Source organism: Priapulus caudatus, unplaced genomic scaffold (genome assembly GCF_000485595.1).
Source record: "Priapulus caudatus unplaced genomic scaffold, Priapulus_caudatus-5.0.1 Scaffold21, whole genome shotgun sequence".
Taxonomy (NCBI): Eukaryota; Metazoa; Priapulida; class Priapulimorpha; order Priapulimorphida; family Priapulidae; genus Priapulus; species Priapulus caudatus.
The window spans coordinates 708,923-735,199 of record NW_014577082.1 but is presented as its reverse complement, the minus strand read 5'-3'; the positions used below and the strand labels follow the sequence as shown (position 1 = coordinate 735,199).

The 26,277-nt window shown below is 44.9% G+C and overlaps 3 protein-coding genes across 9 annotated transcripts in view; 1 reads left to right on the top strand and 2 right to left on the bottom strand.

Moving 5' to 3' along the window:
• LOC106812577 (glutaryl-CoA dehydrogenase, mitochondrial-like) overlaps positions 1-2,437 on the bottom strand; it is a 17,395-nt gene extending 14,958 nt beyond the window's left edge. The window contains exons 1-3 of one of the 3 annotated variants that reach the window (XM_014816483.1): positions 1,860-1,941; positions 852-1,019; positions 433-556 (exon numbers count right to left, since the gene is read on the bottom strand). In XM_014816483.1, coding sequence (XP_014671969.1) covers positions 433-556; positions 852-1,019; positions 1,860-1,905 — 338 coding nt within the window. In that variant the 5' untranslated portion in view covers positions 1,906-1,941. Of the gene's footprint in view, positions 1-417; positions 557-851; positions 1,020-1,859; positions 1,942-2,396 lie in introns of those variants that run through there. The other 2 variants (XM_014816492.1, XM_014816500.1) reach the window with 2 other exon arrangements.
• LOC106812568 (phenylalanine--tRNA ligase alpha subunit-like) overlaps positions 1-12,014 on the top strand; it is a 17,922-nt gene extending 5,908 nt beyond the window's left edge. The window contains exons 2-13 of the mRNA XM_014816472.1: positions 4,533-4,670; positions 5,043-5,144; positions 5,319-5,437; positions 6,468-6,560; positions 7,095-7,223; positions 8,469-8,584; positions 8,800-8,884; positions 9,344-9,440; positions 9,682-9,853; positions 10,131-10,208; positions 10,482-10,596; positions 11,076-12,014. Coding sequence (XP_014671958.1) covers positions 4,533-4,670; positions 5,043-5,144; positions 5,319-5,437; positions 6,468-6,560; positions 7,095-7,223; positions 8,469-8,584; positions 8,800-8,884; positions 9,344-9,440; positions 9,682-9,853; positions 10,131-10,208; positions 10,482-10,596; positions 11,076-11,247 — 1,416 coding nt within the window. The 3' untranslated portion in view covers positions 11,248-12,014. The remainder of the gene's footprint in view (positions 1-4,532; positions 4,671-5,042; positions 5,145-5,318; positions 5,438-6,467; positions 6,561-7,094; positions 7,224-8,468; positions 8,585-8,799; positions 8,885-9,343; positions 9,441-9,681; positions 9,854-10,130; positions 10,209-10,481; positions 10,597-11,075) is intronic.
• Positions 12,015-12,280: 266 nt separating this feature from the next.
• LOC106812532 (serine/threonine-protein phosphatase 2A regulatory subunit B'' subunit beta-like) overlaps positions 12,281-26,277 on the bottom strand; it is a 62,475-nt gene continuing 48,478 nt past the window's right edge. For all 5 annotated transcript variants that reach the window (XM_014816432.1, XM_014816438.1, XM_014816445.1 and 2 more), the window contains 7 exons: positions 22,296-22,452; positions 21,372-21,507; positions 20,529-20,673; positions 19,838-19,868; positions 19,020-19,138; positions 18,039-18,139; positions 12,281-16,528 (listed from right to left, as the gene is read on the bottom strand). In XM_014816432.1, coding sequence (XP_014671918.1) covers positions 16,360-16,528; positions 18,039-18,139; positions 19,020-19,138; positions 19,838-19,868; positions 20,529-20,673; positions 21,372-21,507; positions 22,296-22,452 — 858 coding nt within the window. In that variant the 3' untranslated portion in view covers positions 12,281-16,359. The remainder of the gene's footprint in view (positions 16,529-18,038; positions 18,140-19,019; positions 19,139-19,837; positions 19,869-20,528; positions 20,674-21,371; positions 21,508-22,295; positions 22,453-26,277) is intronic.

The following is a 26,277-nucleotide window of genomic DNA, read 5'->3' as shown; positions in this document are numbered from 1 at the left end:
GATTTCGCCAAAGCATAATCTTGACTTTCGTTTGGGAAACACCTTTACAATAATTCGACACAATTTCTGGCTTATTAGAGTCAGTGCATCAAAATTATGAAAATTTTAACAAAATCATGCTATGAAAAAGTAGCTCTGGCCAAGCCTAAAATAGCTCCCGTAAAAAAAATTACGAGAGCTCTTTTTTTATACAAAATCAAAAAAGAGCTCTCGTAAAAAAAAAAGTTATTTTTAGGCTGGTACATTCCGTCGACTATTTGTCATATTCCTGCTCTCCACACCTCTAATCTCCATGTCTACAACACCTTGGTCAGTGAGCCTCTTCTCCCCACATGCCCATCCTTTCAATTTCTGCAACCTAATAACCTACCAACAAATAACATTCACCCAGCTCACTCCTCCACCTCCTAATCATACCATGTACACATCTACCTCTCCAGCTCCCGTGCAATAAGTCCATATGCTACCGAGGATACTCCAGCACAGCCATATCCCTTGATTGTTGGGCCGAGTACTCCCAACTCTCCCATCTCTGGCATGATCTCCTTGTGAAAAACTGCCAACATGAAATGACATTCAAACAACTATATGAGAGATAAGATTCCACACAAACACACAATAATATGGGAATAAATATTATGTGTTTTCAAACCATCTTGAATCATTTTTGCTAGGTTATGCTTGCCACACAAATTATGCAACAAAAATGCATGCATATTTCTTTCTAAACTATTATCTATATATCTAATCTGTATATTTACATAAACATTCTAATCTAAACAATTTCCTTTTGCACTAACAGATAGATATATGGTTCTATTATTGTTAGCAATCTACGGCAAAGTGCGCACATTCATTACGAAAGGACTCTGTGATTCTAGGCAGCAGTTTTTCTGAGCAATACTGCCGGAACTGGTCCCTGATCATTTTCTCCTCGTCTGTGAACAAGCTCTCCGCACACAGAGGGTCCTGCCAATCAAATGCTGGTGATTTGTCTGTGCTGCTCATCAGTCTCTCAGCTATATGAACTCAGTTAAGGAAGTTCTAACCTACTAGAGTGTTACTAGAGACAACTATACAATATTAAGTGCCTACCATACAAAGAGAACACTACAGCTCAGAAGTGCTTAGATCAAGGATCAAGGATTTCCCTATATAAATCTTAGAATCTGGAAGATGCCTAAATAAATGATCTAGTGTAGTGAATCACAGCCACAGGAATATTTTACTTTAAAACTTTATGTTTGTTGGTTTAATCATTAAGAAACAAAGCCATTGCCATTGATACTATCAATGATATAGTCTTATTCTCTTAATTATATTAACAAGAAATTGCTTTTAGAGCCATATATCATATTGTAACACTAAACCCAAGGACATTTGAGGAACGTGCATTGTCACAATGATTGTGTATTTTGAAATATTTTGTATATTGGCCTACCAGTACCACTACCAGCAGTAGTACAGTACAGACTACAGTAGTACAGTACCACTAGACATAGCTCTAGTACTATAGCCCGCGGATAGCTGCCGCAGGTATATAGCCGAGGTAGCCGCAGGTATATAGCCGAGGTAGCCGCAGGTATATAGCCGAGGTAGCCGCAGGTATATAGCCGAGATAGCCTGCGGCAGCTATCCGCGGGCTATAGCATTAGAGCTTTACACTAGGCACTACCAGTAGTCAGTACCAGTGCCACTATCACTAATGCTAGCAGTAATAATTATACTATAGTAATAGTAATAGTAATAGTACTAATTACTATAGTCTATATAATATAGAGTATACTACTACTACTACTAGTCTATACTAGTACTGTAGTATACTATAAACACATAATGCATTATTGTTCAAGCGATACAGTTCACATAACAACGAAAAATTTGACGATTTGGGTAATATTGCATTTCTGCAAAATGTCCGTCGAATACATTTGAAGATATGACATTTTTAACAGTAATTGAGTAACAGCTGTAATAAAAACACCAACACTTGTCTGCTACACTGATACCGGAAGCTAACGTGGTGTAGTACGGATATGGACCTCGGTGTATATAAATTCAAAACTAATTGCATTCACTTAAATTAAACGTACAACACGTTGCGTTACAGTTAAATCTAACTCGATACTTTAAAACATATGTATAAATATGTGTATTATATATAATCGTGATTTTTATGTGATTACGTCAGCTATAACAATCAACAGGCTCCGCCCAATGCGCTAAGTCATGGCATGACCTGGCAGAGACAATATTGTGTAATTTGGCAAGCTGCAGATGCTTATTGGACTCATTAGATCTCGCTAAACAGCTAAATGAAGAGCATCAGAAGATAGTAGGCGCTATAAAAGTCTTACCAGTCTTTAGGAGAAGTATGCCAATATCGTATATCTTACTTGTTATGTATTCGGCGGTTTTGCCAGTTGTCCCATTCGCTGCCATCTCTGCACGACATTTGCGGCCTGAAAGGGTCGCTCAAAGTAGCGTTTATGTCCCCAGTCACACATACACGACGCACGGCCCCGCACTGAAAATCAGCAATTTTGGCCAGTGCGTTTGTCGTTCGCTAGTGTGCGTCAGCATTCTCGTCGAGCGCGCTGGACCAACGCTATGCATTCGTTGTCATTCGCTCGTGCGCGGCGTGTGCGTCGGGATTTTCGTGCATGCTCAAAATTGTGCGCGGAGCTCAACGCATAAAGGTACACGCCAGAAGGACGCCAGACACGCGCAGAGCGCGCTGGACCAACGCCAGACCCACGCGGAGCACACGCTGGGTATTCGTTGTATGTTCGCCGGCTGAGGTGTAGCGAACACCTAGCGCACACCTAGCGCACACCTAGCGTGCTTCTAACGCATGTACAGCGAACATGCAGCGCATATGGGCGTGCTGAACGAGTGCTGAACGAGTCTGTAGCGCGCCCAGCGTTCTTCTAGCGTGTTCCTAGCGTGTACGCAGCGTGTAGCCAAGGGGCATATAAACGGGTCTCGCCCACCTCCTCATCATCACTTCTCCGCCGACCCTTATGGGTGATGACAGAGATGCCTGCTGATCGTGTCTCCAAGAACCACTTCAGAAAATGGAGGATCCCGACAGGCTGCGACTACAATACGAAATCGCGGTTCTCCAACATCAGCAGAACCTCATGGAACTGGCACTTCACCAAGTCCATGTCATCAAGAGAAGGAGAAAGAGAAGAGGTCAGCGGAGGTTCTGGGTCCGACCGTGGATCGGTAGGCGACGACAGTTTGGCCTGTATGACCAGCTACTTGTTGAACTCCGTAACGAAGACCAGGCAGCCTTCAAGAACTTCATGCGGATGCCCCCCGAGATGTTCGACGAGCTGCTAACCAGAGTGGGTCCGAGGATCACCAAGCAGAATACAACCTACAGAGAGGCCCTCGACCCTAGCCTGAAGCTTGCCCTCACTTTGCGGCATCTTGCCTCTGGGACCAAATATCACTCAATGTCCTATGGGTGGAGGGTGCTTCACAACACCATATCCCTGCTCATCCCAGAAGTTACCTGTGCGCTGACTGTGCGTTGGCTGTGCGCTGACTGTGCGTTGGCTGTGCGCTGACTGTGCGTTGGCTGTGCGCTGGCTGTGCGTTGAATGCGCGGTGCATGCGCGGACCATTCGTTCCATGCGCTAGCAACACGCTGTGCATTCATTGGATTTTTTAACATGTGCGCCCTGTATACGCTCTGTATGCGCCCTGTATATGCGCAGCGCGCTAGCAACACGCTGTGCATTCGTTGTCAACTCGCTAGCTTCTCCCAAATCCTGACAAAAGTTGGGCGCACAACGACGCACTGATCTATTTTCCATTTTTTGATTAATTTTCAGTGCGCGGGCCGTGCGTCGTGTATGTGTGACTGGGGCTTTACACACCCATGTTGTGAGTTTGGTTAATGTGGGGGTACAGTCTTAAAAATTGACAGAGGTCATCTTGAAGGTGTTGTCAACTAATTTCGAGCAAGGGTCCCTCTGATAGTACCCTGGGGGACATAGACCCTATGGCTATGTCAATATGAGCGACATTGCATGTCTGTATATATATATTATTATATATATATATACTCAGCCTACGTCAATGCACGCACCGCATGTGACGTAACCGCATAATGATTACTCTTCAAAGTCCAAGGGTTTGTATCGAAGACAGAGCGAGTCAAAGTGGATCAAATAGACAGATCAACACTGTGGATTGCAGTAGATAAAGCTTCAATATCACAATTTACCAAATGAGGAGGAGGAAGAGAATTCTGATATGAAAAATGACATAACTTAGTGAAGCTAAAATTAAAACAACCTTTTGAAGATGGACAATGTCGAAGAAAATGATCACAGTCATGTGATCGAGTGTTATGAATAACTCAATAAGCTTCATATGTAGTACTAGTAGCAAATAGACAATGGAATTAGTCAAGCAGTAGTGTGTTTAGTTTATTCATTTAAACTGACTTTGTGTCTTATGTATCATTATCAGAGTCTGAGAGTGAACTGCCATTTTATACTGGTTTCAACTTTCAGGTAATCCAGTGTGAACAGGTGGCAAGTAAGAGGTGGGAGCTCACTGATGAAGGTAGACAGGTGTTGAAAAATGGAAGCCATGAAGCTCATGTGTTCAATGCTATACCAACAGAGGGAATAACTCAGGCAGAGCTTATGGTATGTCCCTGGGTCTAAAATGTGAGGGTGAGGTAATATAATTGCCAAAAGTACTGTGTGAAGATAATTTGTTTTATCTCTGAAGCGAACACAGTGCTCAGGACATATACATAGTTGGATCTGTTACTTTTTAGTCTACAGAGAATATACAGATGGTATCTTTTCAGGAGAACTGAATTGAGGAGAATTGAATGTACCAGAATCAATATCCTTCTTCTGGAAGTTTATGTTTGTTCGAAAAATTTTTAAGTTAATAACTTTATGAGCTAATTGAAAGAGGATGAATACCTTAAAGCAATAAGTATTGATTAGCACAATATACATTGCAAGGTAAGTCACCGTAAAAACCAATCCATTTTGTGCTTATTTCAGAAAATTGTCCCAAATGCTAAAGTTGGGTTTAGCAAAGCAATGTCGGCCGGTTGGATTCAAATAGACAAGAAAGCAGCAGGTGGTCCCAAGGTGACAAGAAAGGTAGTGATGCAGGCACATATATACAGCAGGTTCACCTGCATAGAGCACTAGAGAAATACTAGAAAATAATTTCTATGTGTCGTTGTCTTCATACGTATGCAGACAGAGCAGAGGAACTGAAGTTTCATTCTGGGGAAGCTGCATATGTAATGTCCGTGTGCTCTTACTCATTAGGTCGATTCCATAGAAGACAAAGTGAAGCTGTTACTAGGGCAGATACAAGATCTGAGTGTCAATGATGTCACAGAGAAAGACAAGCTCGAATTCAAGAAGAGGAAGATGCTGCAAGAGGTGTAAGTGTCTTCATGTCATGTAGGTGGCAGCACAGTATATAACCTACTATTATCTGGCACTTAGTATTAAAGGAATAATAGGTCCATTGATTATACAATGTTGACGAATGCTAGAGTAACTGGCACCTTGTGTAGTTAATAAGTGCATTACCTTATAGCCAAACGCGTATTAGTTTGTCCAATATCACTGCTGGTTACTAAGAAATGTCTAATTGAAATCCGCAGTCCAAGAAATCAGTTGACTGAGTTGTTTACAGTTTCCATGCAGTTTCAAACCGATGGGTGTGATACAGATTTATAGTGCACCGGACATTTTCGCACGCATGCTCGGCCGTACGCAATGCTATCATCAGTGATTTCGTAAACACGGACGCTCGTGATAAGGAACTTTTTGTCCGGGCTGTCCATGTGCGTCCGTGATTAGTACGTGTGTTTTACTCCATTTCCATGTATAGTCCGTCACCGTGGTTACACCGCTGACCCCTCCATTTCATCTGGCGTCCAAAACATACGGACCGCACAAATGTTTACGTCATCGGCGACTTATCGCTTGACTCCTGGATAACATTTACGGCACGTAAATGAATATCAACAACCGATTTCAAATCTTGCTTGTAATGTAACCAGCAGTGATATTGGACAAACTAATACTCGTTAGGCTATAAGGTTAGGTACTTATTAACTACACAAGGTGCCAGTTACTCTAGCATTCGTCAACATTGCATAATCAATGGCCATATTATTCCTTTAACTACACAAGGTGCCAGTTACTCTAGCATTCGTCAACATTGCATAATCAATGGACCTATTATTCCTTTAAACAAATTTTTAAACCACTGTTCACTGTACTGTTAATTTGGGAAAACATTTCCCAGTGTGCCCATTCTTTAAATTATGACTTCTATTATTATATGCTTACATAATTCATATATATGTAATTATGTCATCATAATTCTGCAGTATGTCATAGAACAATAATTGTATGCATTGCAAATTAAGGAGTTGCATTATGGAGCATTATTTTGGTCAGGATATTGAAGAGTTACCTACTAAAGAAAGGAGCCGAGTTCAGTACATCTGTGGAGAAGCCAGAAACGGACCTCACTCCCGAAATGATTACAAGGTATATAATGGGAATTTTATTAATTCTCTTAAATCGACTACATCACGAATTTTCTATGGTGTATATTTGTAAAATTTTTGTTGCCATTTTTTACATTAAAAGTAAGTACTAACGGGACTAAATGTATCGTCAAATTCTTACCTGATAAGATTGTTTCTCAACTAGTTAAAAATCCAAAAAACCTGGGACGATTTGATATTATGATCCTGACATTAATTGCTTGCTATAGGCTATGTATGAGTCACGAGTGTATGTTTACATCGAACAATATAGTAAAATAGGAAGTATAATGCAGCAATTTAACCGTTTTAACGGTGATGTAATCACTTTAATTGTAATGTCTAGCCTTTGCATTTTGATTTTATTAATAAATGTCAAACTGCTTTAATATTCAATGCATATATATATTGTGATAGCTGGTTTCAGAGCAACCCACAAGGTGCCGTGCAAATCCTGTCAACATATATATTTACCCCTATTGAATTCTGTGGTAAAATCTGAGTTACAGTGAATTCTCATGTGTTTATGTTTTAGTGGATCATGGTGTACTAAAAAATTTAAACCATACAATTTCGATGCACTGGGCGTGACACCACCTAGTGGACATTTGCATCCTCTACTGAAAGTGAGAACACAGTTCAGGAACATATTTTTAGAGATGGGGTAAGTGTTGTTTTCGCATTGCGTTCACTGTCTAAGAACTTCTCTGACTGAGTAAAACTACAACTCTCACATCCTCTTATGTGCAACTCAACCTCGTACTTACCAGGGTGCGAAATTAACGGGAGTCCGGAGTCAAATACTCCCTGATTTACTGTCGGACTCCCTGATTTGACATATGCAGGAGTCCGTGTGACTCCCTGAATATTCTGCCATACTAACTAGTTCGTTCCGGAGCACGGCCTCGCGGAATTACCGTATTTTTTCAGCTAATGTCCAAAGAAAATTTGGCAGTGGTGCAACTGCATGAATCTTAAAAATAAGCACATGAGTTATTGTTAATATCTTTAATTTTGAACCTCAGACTGCGGACTCCCTCATTTTGCCGCGGACTCCCTCTTTTTGAGGATAGGGAGTCCGTTGGACTCCCGTGTTCAAAAGTTAATTTCTACCCCTGCTTACTATGTGACATTGTGAGGGTAAAACAGCCTTGCAGGGTGTTACAAACTTGTTAGTTATGTACTGTGTTAACAATAATCTTGCCGCTTTAGCAAATAAAATTATTTATAATGGGCTCACAATGCTCACAAGGGCTCACAATGCGCATCCAAACGCTAATTTCTCCAGTACTAGACTAGCAAATACTTTGTGTCATGCATAATCACACTACCTTATGACAAAATAAACTTTAGTTGCTCCCATTTCACTGCGCGTTTGCTTAAAACCCACAAGAAAGAGGTGAGAAAACTGGCATTCTGGCGCAAATGCCGACTGTTTGCCAAACAATATAGTCTCGAAGTGGTGACGTGACGTCACATGTTTTTATCTTTGCTGCGCTCGTACCGCTGTACCGCAGCACCGCTGCACGGTTGCTTGGGGATTGGGGAAACTGTCAACAACATCAGAGAATTTCAACAACATTGGAGGTATTTTCAAAATACCTTTTATAAGACAACGTGCAGTGAAATGGGAGGAACTAGAGTTTATTTTGTCATAAGGTAGTGTGATTATGCATGCCACGAACTATTTGCTAGTCTAGTACTGGAGAAATTAGCATTTGGATGCGCATTGTGAGCCTTTAAGTATAATAATAATTATTATTTCAATTTGATTAACATATTATTTAAGTAAGCTGAATTAGTATTTGCTTTAAAAAGAAGTCTGGCCTGATTACATTCACTGTCGTTGTCACTAAGCATGTTTTTACTGCGAAATTGAAGCACGTATGTGTTGTCTGTGTTCCGGCAGGTTTACGGAGATGCCGACGAACAACTACGTGGAGAGTTCCTTCTGGAATTTTGACGCGCTGTTCCAGCCTCAGCAGCATCCGGCAAGAGATGCCCACGACACGTTCTTTGTATCAGGTGAACATTGTTTCACGGGGCATCAAATGGCGAAGGCCTGTCAGACAGGCTTGTTGTGAGCCATCTGCGTCTCATCACTTATTATAAAATAATTGTGGTTTCGAATGATGTTGTATTGTGAAGATCTGGTTATAATGAAAGTAGTGTCTTGTGCAACAAGACTAGACAACTAGCAATTGATGTTTTTTATTGACTTTTTATATGTCGCATTTTAGACCCAGCACTAACAGAGAACTTGCCAATGGACTATTTGGAACGTGTAAAGAAGGTCCACTCTGAAGGAGGGTATGGATCGCAAGGGTAAGTTAACTATCAGTAATACAGGAATTTAATTAAACCTTTCTAGCCAATCACTAATTATATAAAACAACCTAGCACCAAGAATTATCAGTAGGTTATGAAGAAGAGACAAGAGTCTAAATCTGACATTACATTTTGGAGACTGCGAATATGTGCAGTAATCATTTATTTATCATGCGTGTAGTGACCAATATATAATGATAATTGGCATTTAAAAATGCATTGTTTTTAAATTGTTAGTGCAAGTTCATATTTTCATGTTAACATTTCCAATTGTCATATGTTTGTTATTGATGATAAACAACAGTCTGCCTCAAATCACTATTTGTTAAACGCACGTCGGGTGCCAATATATTGCAGGACTCTGGTCTCAAGGTTGAACGAGGCACTGATCTTCAATGACAATAAATGAAGAGCAGGTTGGCTAAATTATAATGATACACATGATTGTCACTTCAGTTACAAGTATGATTGGAAGATAGAGGAAGCCAAGAAGAATCTTCTCCGGACCCACACCACAGCTGTGTCGGCTAGAATGCTCTATAAGCTTGCACAGGTGTGATGAATATCTATGTAATTATGTGCACTATGGGCAAGTGATGGTTCGATACTGAGATAGCATCAGTAGAGTTAAGGCATGCGGGTAGTAAGATAAGAAGAAAGAGGGGTTAGATAGACAGGGAGACAACAATTAGAAGTGGAAAGGTGGTTGAGTCAGAAAATAGTGTAAGGTCTGATCGGACATATATCTTAGTATCCTGCATGGGACGTCTAACTCATGTTGTCTTGTGTTACAGGAGAAGGAATTCAGACCTGTGCGCTTATTCTCCATTGACCGAGTTTACAGGAATGAATCGCTTGACGCGACACATCTGGCAGAGTTTCATCAGATAGAGGGCGTTGTAGCAGACTATAATCTCACACTCGGAGATCTCATGGGCATCCTTGGAGAGTTCTTCAAGAAATTAGGTAATTTTTTATAGAATTGCCAAACTATAATCTTGAATGTGTTAGCTTTGTGTCTTGTGTTCGGTATCAAATAATACTGATAATTGTGTGGTTTCGTAGCCCGAGTATGTTTATTACTCTGGTTATTCTGTCTATCATATAGTCACTATGATTGGTTAATTTGATTAGTCTGTTAGTTGGTTAATTTGATTAGTTAAATAGTAAGTAAGTTAGTTATGAAAAATGTCTGGTCCAAGAGGAGTGTGTTATCATTCGACCGATCTTTGTTAATTTCTAGGAATTAAAAAGATACGCTTCAAGCCAGCCTATAATCCCTACACTGAACCTAGCATGGAAATATTTAGTTATCACGATGGTGAGTTTTTTACCAAAATTAGAACTGAATAACTGAATGATAGCTGCGTGTGTGTGCGTGCATGCGCATACAGGCTAAATTTGGTATAGTCGTTCAACATTAGGCTATAATGTTGTGTTGCAAGAGTATACAAATCAGGAGTCTATCAATATTGATAGACTCCTGTACAAATGAATACTATCAAATAATGTAGAAATAATAGTGATTGTGCTCTGTAGTACTAAATATAATCAGATGATCAGTTAAAGTATGTGTATGTTTTACATGTTGTAGGTTTAAAGAAATGGGTCGAAATTGGTAATTCAGGCATCTTCAGACCTGAAATGTTACTGCCTATGGGTTTGCCCGAGGATGTGGTAGTTATTGCCTGGGGTCTGTCACTCGAGAGGTAAATATCTTCAACGTCTGTAGCCAATATGAATGTGGGATTCTATCCATATAAATACATCCACATCAAAAATGCAAATAACAGTATATTGTCATCATGTTTTAACAAGAGGCCCAGATTAGCACTACAAGGTATGGTTTCAGATGACTAAACTCCCTGGTTCCCTCATCGTAATATGTTGTCATCAAACGAAATAACTTGCCCATTACTTACTTATACATGAAATATACTATACTTATATACTATTAATTATATCAGGAGTGAATAAGGAGTCTATTATTATTCACTCCTGATTATATACTATACTTGTACACGAAACTAACACGTAGAGATGGTAAAGTTTATGAACTGTTTTTACTTCCAATGAGGTGTCGTTATCACGGCGTGTGGAGCAAACATGTAATTATCGACACGTAGAAATGGTAAATTTTATGAACGAAATGGAGCGAACGTTCGATTATAGTGCGTCGTCGTTGCAGGCCGACGATGATCATGTATGGCATCGACAACATACGCGAGCTGGTCGGCCACAAGGTCAACCTGCAGATGGTGCAGGACAACCCGATCTGTCGTCTGACGCGCCCGGCGACGCTGGAGTCGTGCTACGTCGAGGAACCCAGCTCTCACTGGCACGGCCACATAGCACACTAACCATCATCCCGGCTCGCATTCTCTCTGGCCTCGCGATGGTGCTTAGCCTTGCGAGCTGCTTCGTCACTAGCGGGTGCTAAGACTTACAACCTGCTTGGTCACTAGGGGGGCCCTACTTTATAACCTGCTTGGTCGCTAGGGGCACTGCCTTACAACCCGCTTGGTCGCTAGGGGGCGCTGCCTTACAACCTGCTTGGTCGCTAGGGGCGCTATCTCATAACCCGCTTGAGATGCGTGATCGCTCGAGATTCCGTTGTTTAAATGTGTCGGTTGCAGACAGGTAATCATGTGTTGATTATTGCACTATTGTAAATCCATCCACTCTTATTTGCTGTCATGAAAAACAATTCTGTTGTAAGTTTGTTTAAAAGTTTGCACACTCTAAACACCTCGTGAAAAATAAGTTGGGCATTACTGGCTAATGCTGCAGAGGCCAAAATGTAGTTTGGTTGTACGTGGCGTCACACCAATTCTAATAGGTGGACTTGACAAAAAAATTACCTATCTCATCCCATAAAGCATATTCTGCTATCCCGTTACACTTTCAGGTTTGATGGTAGTGAACATACTACCCTGGGACCAAAATTAGCAAGAAGTTGTGATGGGTATATATGATGTATACACGTGCAATAGGCCTAATATTGGCTGTTGATTCTATAAATTGGTGAAGTGATAATTTAACAGATGATGGGCAGTTCGACGGCTCTATGTGAACATCGTGTGTGCGAGGGAGAGTAATGATTAAATATTTATGTTTTCATTTCTTATTCATAGTCTTCTTTACATCTGTAATGTGCATGCACGTTTATATCCTGTGACTCTTCACTCATATGCTCATATTTGAGGAGTGTAACGAAAACTGGTAGAATCACAAACAAGTATTGTTTGTGAGTTTGAGTACAGGTGAATCAAGTGTTTGCAATGCATCTTGTTTATAAAGAGCGTGCTTTCACACCAGTGAACCATAATTTGTGATATGCGCAGTAAGGTTTGTGATGTCCTAAAATATTGAAAGTAGCATAGAAAAAACGACTGCTTTAACATGGGGTTTTTATTCACATAAATAACACAGTCTGAAGTTTAGCAAATTGCATAAAATTTACAGAAAGCGTCAAAATAAGCGTTAACGTTCATAATATCGTTGTGCTGCTAAGAATATATAATTGCATATTCAATAAATAAACACTAAAAATTCACATCTCTACGCTTTGGTAAATCGGCTGAACATGACAACTCTTTAACTACCATGCCTGCGCAGTACCACAAATGCCTAATGCATAAAGACCAAGCTCGCGCAACACCATGCTTGTCAAATAAATCAACAACATGCTTTTATTATACAGTTTAGCATGTATAATAACGTTTCAAGACTATGCCTTGACATTACCAAACATTTGGTAATGGAACAATGCCCTGCATATACATTATCAGGTGCGTGTGTGTGAAAACAATCACCACCACACCTACACAATGTCTGGCATGCGCAATGAGTCGACACCAGGCGTATTCAATAGAGCTGCGCGGGACACGTCACTAACGGAATAAAATGCACGGAGATACAAAATCTATAAAAAATCTCGCCGTAAAAGCTGTCAAATTGCGCCTCGTCTCGTTCGCGGCGCTTAAACAATTTCATGCTAAACAGAGGGGAGATTGTTGCAGCTGCCGGGCGAGCGTTGCCCGTTGCCTGGCAACAGTCGGCCTGCTCCGACAATCCGACTCCAAACTGCGGGACACACTGCTGGACGGAGGGACTCACAACATCGGAGACAAAGCGAATACTTCTACAAGTATAAAGTAGTGAACAGTGTTTGGCACCACAAGGTTAAGGGGTGGGTGTAAGAGCTAGACGTAAGCATAGGCCGTTGGACATTAGTACGACCGCGTGGCCTAGAGAACTGAATCCTACACCATGGGCCTATTAGAGTAAGAGAGCTTCAGAGTAGGGCACGAGTAGTCACCCCTACATAGCCGATGCAGGAGAAGACGCGAGTATTGGTCACAGCTAGGCTAGACTAAGGAAATAGGTAGCGAGAGTTCACTCAAAGCCAAGAAGCAGGGAGGGAATGAAAAATGGTCGCTAGTATCAGGCTGAAAGCATCGATGACTGAACACTGTCGCGATATGCACGCAAAGTAGCGGCGACGACGACAAGTGTTAATGCTTTAATTGTAAGTGCAGCTTCAAACTTATACGTATTTACTATTACAGCACAACACAGCACAGACAAAACGCTATTGCTTTTCGCCCATTCAGCTATGCTGGCAAGCTGCCAACCACTGGTTGCCACACACGCACGCACGCGCGCGTGCACACACACACACACACGCACGCACGCACGCACGCACACGCACACACGCACGCACGCACACACACACACACACACACACACACACACACACACGTCTTAACACAAGCAGATGACACTACTGCTGACTGCATCATGCCTTTCAATCTCGACAGAATGACTGCATTTGATAAATAAATGCATAGGGAACACGCCTCACTAAAACGGCAATACAATCTCCATGGCAACGTACAACAAATCACACAACACACAGGAACTCACATGTTGCGGCATGGCATCAAGAGCGTATAAAGAAGGATAAAGAAGACCTTCTTTATACGCTCTTGATGGCAAGTATGGTTGGTGCACTAATAATACTAAGCGAATTTTTTCGTACAAATGCATCTGACATTGCAAACACTGATAAATCTCCTTCATTTTATTAATATCTCTTGGCCGGTTAAATTAGTGTCTCGTTAACGTTAGATACCTTGTGCGGGAAACCCATACTCTGCAATAGCCTCTGCAACAACTGATATGCAGCTACGCATTTTAATTACGTAAAACTTCTCACCCGTTGACTCGTGCTTTGAAATAATCTGGCATCAATTAGCGAGACTATGCAGCAATCTGTAAAGCAGGTAAAATAGTAATTTCCTGGTGCGACAAGAGAAAATTGCGCTCAATTAAGGTTACTAACCACGGCATTATCGGCAATTGTTGAACAGATTCCTTTTGTCATTTCAAATAATGAAAGTCACACGCAACTCTTGGCAGATCAACATCACAGCTGATAAATTTCACAACTGTTCCTTTCTCCCTTCTCTAACTGGCCCCTCACCCTATCACACATAGGCTCCGCTTTTTCCCATCAGTCAAATACCCAGTCTCACTTCATTAGGCCCTCCTTTCCCGGGTCGAACGAGCGTGACACATCGATGGAGCAGTGAGTCTGATGACCCACACTACGGTGAAGTGGCGAGTGCCACGAGGCGACTATACTAACACATCAGAGAGGGGAGATAAGGGGTTGCTAAACACAGCCAGCAAGCCAAAGAAAAGAAGCACCCATGTTTCGTTGTGCGCACTATGCATCGATTCACAGCAGCACGACAAATATTCGACACGAGCAAATACGAACAACTGCATGCCGACATCACGGGGCGCGTCGTGACATCACGGGGCGCGTCGTGACATCACGGGGCGCGTCGTGACGGCACGTGGGTGCGTCGCGAGTGCGTCACACGCCCAAAGTCACAGACGTGAGAACAGAAGTGTCGCATGCCCCATGCACCTGCGTGCGCGGACTGGCACGCAGTCACCCTATAAGCCGATTCTCTGCACAAGCTCAGTGCAACTCTCACTGCACTAGCAACACGCTGTGACATACAGGGTGTAGGCGTGCACGATCACGCGTGAGTCCAAGCACTCTAGGAACCCGTAAGCCTCTAAATATTAGTCAACAACGAGACGAAAACGGCCGTCGATAACAGGTAGAAGAATAGATCTTGCACCAGGTTACATGAGCAAACCTCATATATTAAAGATATCGTTAAGATCTCTGCCCCTCGCGCGGGAGTGTGTATATGTGTGTGTGTGTGTGAGAAAGAGAAAGATAGTGAGTGTGTGTGTATGTGTGTGTGTGTGCGTGTAAGCGCGTGTGTGCGTGCGTGTGCATGCGTGTATAGACATGTATATGGATATGTATGCTTATGCACTGAGAGCACGCACGCATCACGCGTGTGTGTACATAGTGTGTGTACGGTGCGTGCGCACCAGTCTGAACACACGGATACTAAGTCTATTAGTAATAAAGATCTGTCTCACCGCGAGGGCTTCATAAATAGTCATAAAATATCGGTACAGTGTTCGGGGGTTGTGCGACGTTGTGACTGACTAAACAACTTGCACAGGTGACTGACTGACAATGCAGTGACTAGCATACTCACGAACCCTAATAACCACCCAGTGCGTCCATGAGACCGCGGGTACACTGCTGCGACCGACCACGTGAATATCATAATCAGATCTGGATTATTCCGTCGCACCGATACAGCCGACATTTGTTTCATTCTCAGCATCAGGCTCTACCTGCTTCTCACAGCAAATGTCACTCTTATAATCACGTCTCATAAATATTTTTTTACAGTAAAGCTTTTCGGGCTGGCTGTCGCTACCTACATACCTACACGTATGTGTGTCTACTCTCGCGCGCACGCTGCGATCGAACAGCCGATGTCAGGTTTTCAACCGAGGCCAATTTCCTATTCGTCACAATGATCCGGGGCCTCCGTCTCTCTCTCAAGATATCTCACACGGTAACGAAACTCACTCCAGGTGGCGCCACTGAGATCGCTTTACAACAGCCGCCGCGTCGGAGAGATTCGCGAGGATTTTCGCCAGGAGCGCCGCAAAGCGCCCACTGAGGATTTTCCCGCTAGCGACCCCGCGGTGACCCCGCGGTGACCCCGCGGCTGCGTCTTGTTGTCTGATATGGTGATATTGCTCGTGTCATGGCCCTCCTGACGCCACAATGATGCTGCCACCCACGCGAGCGCCACCTACCGGCCGGACCGTCGGATGCTGTGCGTCGCGCAGAATCCCGATGGGACGTCGACGGCATGCGGTGGCAGCCTCGCGACAGCATCCAGTGCTCCTCTCCCCTTCGTCCGGCATCCACACCCCCGCACGCATCCGTCCTAACCCATCACGCGGCGGCAGCAGTAGCAGCAGCGACGAACGAGGAGGAGGAGGAGGAGGAGGAGGGAGAGTAGCAGGAGGAGAGGTGAAGGAGGAGGAGGAGGAGGAGGAGGAGGAGGAGGGTGTCACGTCTTCACGTCGTACTCCTCGCCCTCGGCGTAGTCTCCCTCGTCGTCGTCGTCGACGCGCGGCCGCACGTTGTCGCTCTTGCTGCTCTTGCCGCCGCCGCTGACGTCCGTCGTCGAGATGACGTCATCGTCGTCCGGCTCAAAGTCGTCGTCATACATCACCGCCCTGCGGAGACACACGCAGCAATGTTGTAAAGGCATGAAGATAGAGAAGGAGAACAAGTGCCGCAGAGCGACAGCGCTCAACTGACGTGTACTGTAGCCAGGTATTCTTCTGATAAACTCACTGGCAACCGAATCAAATGCGCCCTCCTGCCACCGCGTTCGCGCTCAGAGAATATATCTAGAATACTACTAAGTACTAATATATATAATAGGCTTTGCTATACCTACTGGTAGTACAGTAATAAAGATACAGCTGTGCAACTTTAATGACTTCGCTATATTAACATGTTATCATGGATATGCGTCGAGCGCGAGCGTAGTGGTGGTGGTGGAGGAGGGTGGGGGGAGGGGGCTCTAATAGAAAAAGCAGTTCAGTCCTTTGTTAACATTAAAAAAATCCATGTTTAACCCTCCTCTTGAGAGTTAAAAGGTTATCAGACACTTACTCTTCGCACGTCAGCGGAAAGTAGATTTTATGGTCCTTTCAATAAAGTGATAAAAACGGTAGCTCAGCGCTAAAAACAAAAAAGTTTTGCACTCGGTCCATTAGACCATGTCCTCAGAAAATGTCTGATATCTGACCTTTCCCCCACAGCCCTTTGACCTGTGACCTCCAATTTTGCGCTATTATCACACTATACATCGAATATTAAGAGCGTAGGTCGAGCCGTTGAGATTTGTGCCGCAATTCCGTATTTCCTCCTATACCTTAAGTTAAGGGGGAATATTCCCCCTCCATTGACACATCTTGACCTTTGACCCTTGACCCCCCAAATTCGACATCCCGAGTCCTTTTCGCGATCCCCCCCGACGTCCCGAATATCAAGACCGTACGTTGAGCGGTTAAGATTTGTGTCCAACTGTTGACGGACGGATGGACGGACGGACGGACAATCATGCGATTCTACAAGCTGCATCTAACTTCGTCAGCTGAGCTAAAAAGAGGAAGAGGGAGATGTAGAGAGAGAGAGAGAGAGACAGAGAGAGAGAAAGAAAAAGAAAGGGAAAGAGAGAGCAAGTGAGAGAGATAGATAGATAGAAAGAACGAGAGAGTGAGATAGAGAGTTAGAGAGAGAAAGAGAGAGAAGGCGAGAGACAAAGACAAACAGAGAAATAGAAAGAGAAAGAGAGAGAGAGTGTGCATTTGTGCATGTGTCTGCGTGTATGTGGAGATACAGCAATGTCACAGACTATGTAGCAATGACACAGTAATATAAGATATAGATGTGTGTTGGCTTACATTTGCAGGTTTAGACACTCAGTAGTATTCACGAGGCATGATGAGAGAGAGAGAGAGAGAGAAAGAAAGAGAGATAGAGAGAGAGGGAGAGAGAGAGAGAGAGAGAGAGAGAGAGAGAGAGAGAAAGAAAGAAAGGGAGAGAAAGAGAGAGGAAGAGAGAGGATGTGAAAGAGAGAAAGAGTGAGAGAGTGAAAGAGTTAGCGATAGAGAGAGAATGAGAATTAGAGAGGGCGACCACGACACTAGCACTAACGGAGACAACAACACTCACACGTCATCCTGTGGCTCAGTGGCGCCCTCTTCAGCGACGAGCAGTTCGTATTCCTCCGCTGCGTATTTCTCCCAGTCAGACATCTCTGGTCCCTCCTCGTCCTAAAGAGTGGACCGCATTAGACAATGAATGGTGAAGTGACATTGAAAAGTTTGACCCTCCAGACTAGGGTAGGAATGAGTTTAATTCTGCCGACTAGGAGATCTAGTGAGGCAAGTGTAAACCTGCTGACTAGGGTAGGGATGAATGTAATTCCACTGACAAGTACAGGAATAAGTGTAACTCTGTTGCCTATGGTAGAGATGATTGTAACTCTGCTAGAGTCTGCTAAGACAAGGGCAGGGATGAGAATAAACCTGATGACTAGGGTAGAGATGAGAGTAACTCCAAGATCCTAACATTCCAGGATCACATGGTATCATATCCTATGACAAATAACATCACGTGTCATCTCGCTAGCCTAGGACCGGTGCGGAGACATGTAACACCGTCTGGATTAATTCCAGTGTAAAAAAACAAGGCAGATGAAGGTCAGTCATCGCGTTCGACGGCTGCGCTGCCGCGAGCGTGACGGGTGATGACGCACGCGACCACACGAGCTCAGCGGCTGTGCAGCATTACGACACGTCTGCAATATGTCTGCAAACAGCCGTAGACAGGTGGCGCCGGTAACCAAGCGCACGTGCATGCGCGGCACTTGCTGCCAGGAGCACAATGAAAGCAGAACAACAACACGAGCGCATCAGTGTAACATGGTATACGTCCCAACCTATGGCAAGCACCCCCCTTCTACATTACGCACGGGCGTGGGCACGTCTAGCATACGACATGTCGTTACCGTGACTCGGACTTGACCATTTTTGACTATGCACAACGTAGAGGCGGCGTTTGCCGCAGGAGGGATGTATACGACATTACACCAACGTCGCACGTGACCCCGCGCATAGCTGACGTTGGCGGCGTACAGCCACGTGGACTCACCCGCGATGAGGCGAACGGATCTCGCTGCTCGTGATCCAGGTATTTCTCCAGGTTGAAGAAGGTGTCGAAGAAGACGGGGGTCATCTGACAGCGCTTCAGGTCAGAGAGCGTTATCGCACCTGCAACGATTCATACAGCAGTCATTGTTAGCACACCAGGTCAGGCAGCCACTGCTGTGTAGGCCATCTTGCCTGGCTTGGCAGACAATGCGCGCGGTCGCGTCCGCTAACTTGCCTGGCTAGGCAGACGCCACGCACGGCTGCGTCGGCCATCTTGCCTGGCTAGGCAGACAATGCGCACAGTCGCGTCGGCCATCTTGCCTGGCTAGGCAGACGCCACGCACAGTCGCATCGGCCATCTTGCCTGGCTAGGCAGACGACGCTCACGGTCGCGTCGGCCATCTTGCCTGGCTAGGCAGACGACGCGCACAGTCGCATCGGCCATCTTGCCTGGCTAGGCAGAGGACGCGTACTATCGCCAAACGTCTCGTACCATCGGTCAAAGTCTGGTCGTCACTGTTGACTACCGGTAGGGATAGTAGGTGATGTTTTCCAATGGTTCTTAATAGACATTTTGAGCTTATTAGATAGCCCCAGTCACACGAAACACAGACCAGTTCACAGAATTAACAAATTCCACTCCTGTAAGGTAAGTACCGGCACGCACCACCCAATACTATCTTCGTCCTTGCCTCGGACACGATCACTTAATGTGAATTCAAGCGGCAATTGATCGATTGTGCAATTAATCTGTGTGACGTCGGCACGAGAAAGTTTTGCGAAAGTAGTTTGCAAGAAGCAATTACTGTGGGTACGCACCTATTCCTTTAGGTTTCACCATGTCCAACATCTGAAACAGATCGGTGTTACATGATATTATATACGCATACATATTATCTACTTTACACAGCCATTACAACTATAGGATACTACATGGGAGATGGAGAAGCGGTGTAAACAGAGAGAATGCATGATACATGACTGTAGACAAGCCAGCCTCTGCAGCAACGTCAGAAGTAGTCCGAGCCGACGCAGACCCCAGTAATGATAAACCCGCACCCTCAGATTAGCAAAGCGGAGTTATAACGTCTGCATTTGCGGACTACGTCAGAAGCTGCGCGCGGAAACTGTAAATTTTAACACTGCAAATCATAGCCGTAGTATCGCGCACCACCGACCTGCAGTACCTGCAGTGGCTGGGTGTAGTACCTGCTCCTACACGATCCAACATTACAATGCTTGCCTGCGTGTGTGAACACAGCGCTCACGATATCTCCACACCCTGTCACAACAGTACCACCCCAAGGCCCACGTCGTCGGAAACTTCATAGCCATGACAATCGTAAAGTCTAACGCACCGTTCTGCACTACAATTCACACCAAGATTCACGACATTTGAGACTTGCGATGACACGGACACCCATGACGTTTTGACAATGGGCCCCCGGCTGCTGACTTAACTGCAACCCCCCCATCCACCCCACGCTCTAGGCGTCTCAGTGTGTCTCACCTGACAGAGACAGTCCTCGAAAGGCAGCGTCTCGATGCCGAGTGCCTCCATGCGTTGCAGCTGCTCTTCGTAGAAGTACTCGAGCTCATACATGGACAGCATGCCGTCCCCATCCAGGTCCATGCAGCGGAACCAGTACTCGATGCTGCAAACCACCACCAACAACAACAACAGTCAACAACAACAACAACAACAACAACAACAACAACAGTCAAAAACAACAACAACAACAACAACAGTCAACAACAACAACAACAACAACAACAACAACAACAGTCAAAAACAACAACAACAGCAACAATAGTCAATAATAATAACAACAACAACAACAACAACAATAACAACAGCAATAACAACAACAACAATAACAACAACAACAACAACAACACAGTCAACAATGATACTGCACGGTGCCAACAACAACAATAACACAGTCAATAATGATGCTACGTGGCACAAACAACATCAACAACACAGTCAACAATGATACTGCACAGTGCCAACAACAACAATAACACAGTCAATAATGATGCTACGTGGCACAAACAACATCAACAACAACAACATGAGCATAGCAAAGTCAACAACGATGCTGTGCGGCAGTGACGCGCAGCGCGACCTTGGCTAACACGCATGTATATGTTTAACTGGCACAATTGCTTATCTACTAATATGAGGTTTGCAAATGATGTTATTTTTCAATTCATAGGTTTAAATCGCGAGCATAAACAAGCATACCAGTTAACAAATACCTTGTGAAATTCATGGTGGTTACGTAAAACCGGGAATATTAAGAACGCGAGGACAACAAAAAGTCGTGCTAACTATCAGCGAGCTACTGACCTTCTTGCATTGCGCTTGTCTTCCTCTGAGATCAAAAACCAAACAAATTCCGAGTAGCTCATCCTGCCCTCCTGCTGTGCCTGCCCCCTGGTGACAGCTCCTGAGAATATTCGATCAACTATCCGCGCAGACAGAGCTGCAAAGAAGGGAGGATGTTTACTAGCCAGTTAAACTTCAGTGCCACGAGTAACACCCGGCAGCAACATTCATACATGAGGCTGGTGGGTAGTTTGCTTTCTGGATTTGCCCTCTACTACTGTGAAGGTGGCATGACGTGAGATTTATGCAGCTGGGGCGGCAGCATAGTGCAGTGTGGGCATGAACCACAATCTCTACCAAAACAGAGGGTGAGTAGATAAAACGGGGATGGCTTGGATCTAGCTGCTGCACAGAGAAGGATTGGAAGCCGGTATGGCCATAAACCGAACAATCTGATGGCAAGCATATCCGGAAACGGCTAGCAATCGCGTGCTCCAGAAGGATTGGAGGCGACCAGAATGAAGTGTTAACCACGAGCCTGTTTGTTTGGGACGAATCTGTCTGATGAAGTGTTCCTGATCTGCCCAAATGCAAACTAACTTCCAATATATCAAGTGTCGCCGTGACACATCGTCTTCACAACTAACAACAACTAACTTACTAACTTACAACTTAACTAACAACAAGCACTGATTGACTGTTGACACACTGATGAGTTGCATGCTGCCATATTGAATCTTTTTGAAACCACAAGGTCAGATCAGGTGGATTGAATTCAGTGGATCCGACCAAACAAACGGCCCAATTTCTGAAACTCGTAGCATGATCCAGATCATAAGATCCGCCCAAACAAACACACCCCTACTCGATCCCACATAAATAGCCCCCGCGGGGGATGAATTAAGGAGGGAATGTGACGTTGGACGGGGAACACGCCGCTCTCACCATGGTCGTTGTGCCTGCGCAGGTCGTACTTGCTGATGAAGAGATCGTGGTCCTTGTCCAGCTCCCAGAACTTGCAGTAGACCACATAGAAGTGCTCGTAGGAGAAGTAGTCCGTTATCTGATTGATGTCGTTCTCTTCCTCGAGCAAGGCTAGCACCTGCCAACAGATGCGCAGTCGTGCAAGTAGATAGAGCAGGTTTAGATTAGCTTAGTATAAAGGCTTCTGCTAGTAGAATTGGTTAGCGAATTCAGTGGTCATGTGAAATGCACGGTCTCGCAGTCTTACAAGTCATGGTTTGTGCGCCCACGGCAAAAACATTCTTCAAAGAGTTTTACACGACTTAAAAGACCCGAGGCCGTTGACAGAAACATTGTAAATAGTTATGACTATCATAAGTCTAAAAATAAACGTCATAAATTTTGTAGTAAATAGTGTGCAAAAGTTATGGCGTTTAGATTTGATGGTCATAACTACTTGTGTTGTATTCTCTAGTTTCTCCGTAAACGTGAGATTTTAGCTCAATACAATCTTCGTGTCTTGTATTGTCCATTCAATATTGAACAAACCAAACGATTACCAAACTCTCACACAAAGCAAATTATATTGTCTGTCAGAAGATATAAATGCGCTAAATCTTCAATTCTCAATTTTAAGAAACAGAGATTCTGAGACCATGTCATCACATGTTTTATTCCACTTGTTTTCTTTCCAGAACTTTCCTTATCGGCAAAACAGCATTTTAAATTCCAAAACCTTCTAGGTTTTCCAGGACCTGTACGAACGTTGGGTACATGGGGGATGTCAATTTATCTGACCTGGGATTATTGAATGTAGGCCAATTTTACGTGGCTGGGAAATGTTAACATTCACACAGTGTCGCTGTTGTTTCTTTCGTGCTTGTGTAGGTTTTGGTACTGTACAAGCGACTGGAAAAATCTCATTTTTCCAATGCCCTTGAACCTAATATCTGAGAATGGGTCCATAGCAGACAGTGTTTGACCTCCATCAAACCAAACAGCGCCAATGACACCATGCACAGTGGGCAGTGAAGTAGCTAGCAAGTCATGACACAGACGGTAAGAAGCTAGAAGAGGATTCTTTCACTTATACAGAAGATGGTATTCTAGTCATGGATTCCTTTAACAAACACCTCAAGGGGGAAGGGTAGGAGACTCTTTAACATTTGACGCAGACAGGAGGGAATCGATCAAGGGTATCTCGCGTTATTTGATGCATGGGGGTGGGTAGACACGTCTGCAGGACGAAGAACGAAAGGGCCATCCTGCTTCATAACCCACCACACCGGTGAACAAACAGCTCTCAAAGTTTACGACGGCGCACTTTAAACCAAAGTAAGCAATTAAACTGTTTTGGGTCCGCTGCGTTTGTTTGTACAGTCCGGGTAATTGACGTCACTTCGCCAAGAACCTGTGCAGACGCGAGCAGCCCCTCTCGCGCGTATAAATAGCAACTGGTTTTTCGTGGCCGGGAGTCTGGTAAACGTTTTACGAGAGGACTCAGAGAGGGAGGCTAGGCTTCATCATTGACGCACGACCTCTGGTCCGAATTCTCTGCCCGAAATGCTCCAGCGACGCTGTGAGCGCTTTCGAATGGACCTATACAGGATGTACTTCTGATCCCTTACTGAATGAATAATACTCTTATCCAGTTCATTGTGTCCTGAAACTTGTACTAGAAACTGTTTACCAACGTCTCCATAATCAATTGACTAATTGTATAGCCTATCGTTTCGTCACTATTATTTAATTGATCATTTCCTATTCCTTCCCCCCAAAATTGTCTCTTTTTCCCACCCAACCAACACTACCTTCCACAGCCTACTGTACTGCTATCTACCCATCCCCCAAAACACCACCTCCCACCACCTACTGTACCGACTATTACGCCCCCAACAACACACCTTCTCGCACCACCCTACGTACGCTATCTACCCCCCCAACACCACTCTCACTAACCGCTACATGTACGTGCTATCTACCCCCACGCCCCCACAACACGCACCTCTCTTACGCGCCTACTGTACCACTATCTACCCACCCAACACACTGCCTAACCGCCTGACTGTACACACTATCTACCCCCCAACACCACCTCGCCTACCGCGCTACTGTAGCCCAACTATGCTACCCCCTCAACACCACTCCCCTACCCCTACGTACCACTATCACCCCCCAACACCACTCCACGCGCCTTACTGTACCACTATCCTACCGTCCCGCGCCACACCACCTCTACCACCTACGTACCACTATCACGCCCCCACACCACCTCGTCACCACCTACTGTACCACTATCCCCCCAATCCCCACCTCCTAACCACCTACTGTACCACAATCTACCCCGCCCAACACCACCATCCTACCGCCTACTGCAGCCAACTAATATCTACCCCCTCCAACACCACGCTCCTACCAACCTAACTGTCCCATCATCTACCCGGCCCCAACACACTCTCCTACCGCCTTAACTGTACCACTATATCTACCCCCAACCACCACCTCCCACCACCTACGTACACTATCCACCCCCCAACACACTCCTACCACCTAGCTGTAGCCCACTATCTACCCCCCCCCAACACGCACCTGCCTACGCGCCACTGTACCACTATCGTACCCGCCCAACAACACTCTCCTACGCAGCCTACTGTACCACTAATCTACGCCCCCCAACACCCCCTCCTACCCGCCTACTTAGCTCACATCATACCGCCCAACACCACCTCCCACCACCTACTGTACCACTATCCACCCCCCAATCACCACCTCCTTCACCACCTACTGTCGCTCAGGCTATCGCCCCCCAACACACCACCTCCGTACCACCTACTGTACCACTATCTACCCCCAACACCACCTCCTACCGGCCTACGTAGTCCACTAATATATCACTACCCCCCAACACCACCCCCACCTACCTACCTGTACCACTATCACACCCCCCAACACCACTCCTACCCACTACTTAGCCACTATCTATCCCCCCAACACGCACCTCCCACCGACCTACTTGTATGCCACTATCTATCCCCCAACACCACCTCCTACCCGCCTAACGTACCACTAGCTACCCGCCCAATCACCACCTCGCTACCCCACCTACGGGTACCAACATCTACGCCCCAACACCACGCTCCCCCAACCAAAAAAAAAATAAAAAAAAAAAAAAAAAATAACTGTAGCCACTTATCTACCCCAACACCACCTCCTACCGCCTACTGTACCACTATCTACCCCCCAACACCACCTCCTACCACCTACTGTACCACTATCTAACCTCCAAACACCACTCCTAGCCGCCTAAACTGTAACACTATCTACCCCCCAACACCACCTCGCTACCACCTACCTGTAGCCGCTATCTACGCCTCCAACACCTACCTCTTCTATCTCGCCTATCCTGTACCAGCTCATTCTACCCCCAAACACACCTCCTACCACTACTGTACTGCTATCTACCCCCCCAAACACCCACCCCTACCACCTTACTTACCACATACCCTCCAACACCAACCTCCTACACCTACTGTACCACTATCTAGCCCCCCAACACACACTCCTACCCGCCTACTGTAAGCCACTAATCTACCCCTCCAACACCACCTCTTACCACCTACTGTACCACTATCTAACCCCCCCAACCAATCTCCTCACCGCGCCTACCGTACAATATCTAAACATCTCACTCCCCATACAGCACGGAGAGCCGGCAGTACCAGTGTATGATTAGGATGGAGAGAAATTCCAGGTGCACTCCAAAGTCGACCGTAAAGCGATATTTCACAAAACGAAATGACGCTCGGTGGCAAATCGGTCATTTGCGCTCGCGCGCAGCGCTAATTCGCTACAAAACGCATTCGACGTTGCACTCGATGCGATCGTACAATATTAATATTTAATTATTATTAATCATTAACTACCATGATTAAATATTACTAAATTCGCCACTATTCATACAAGG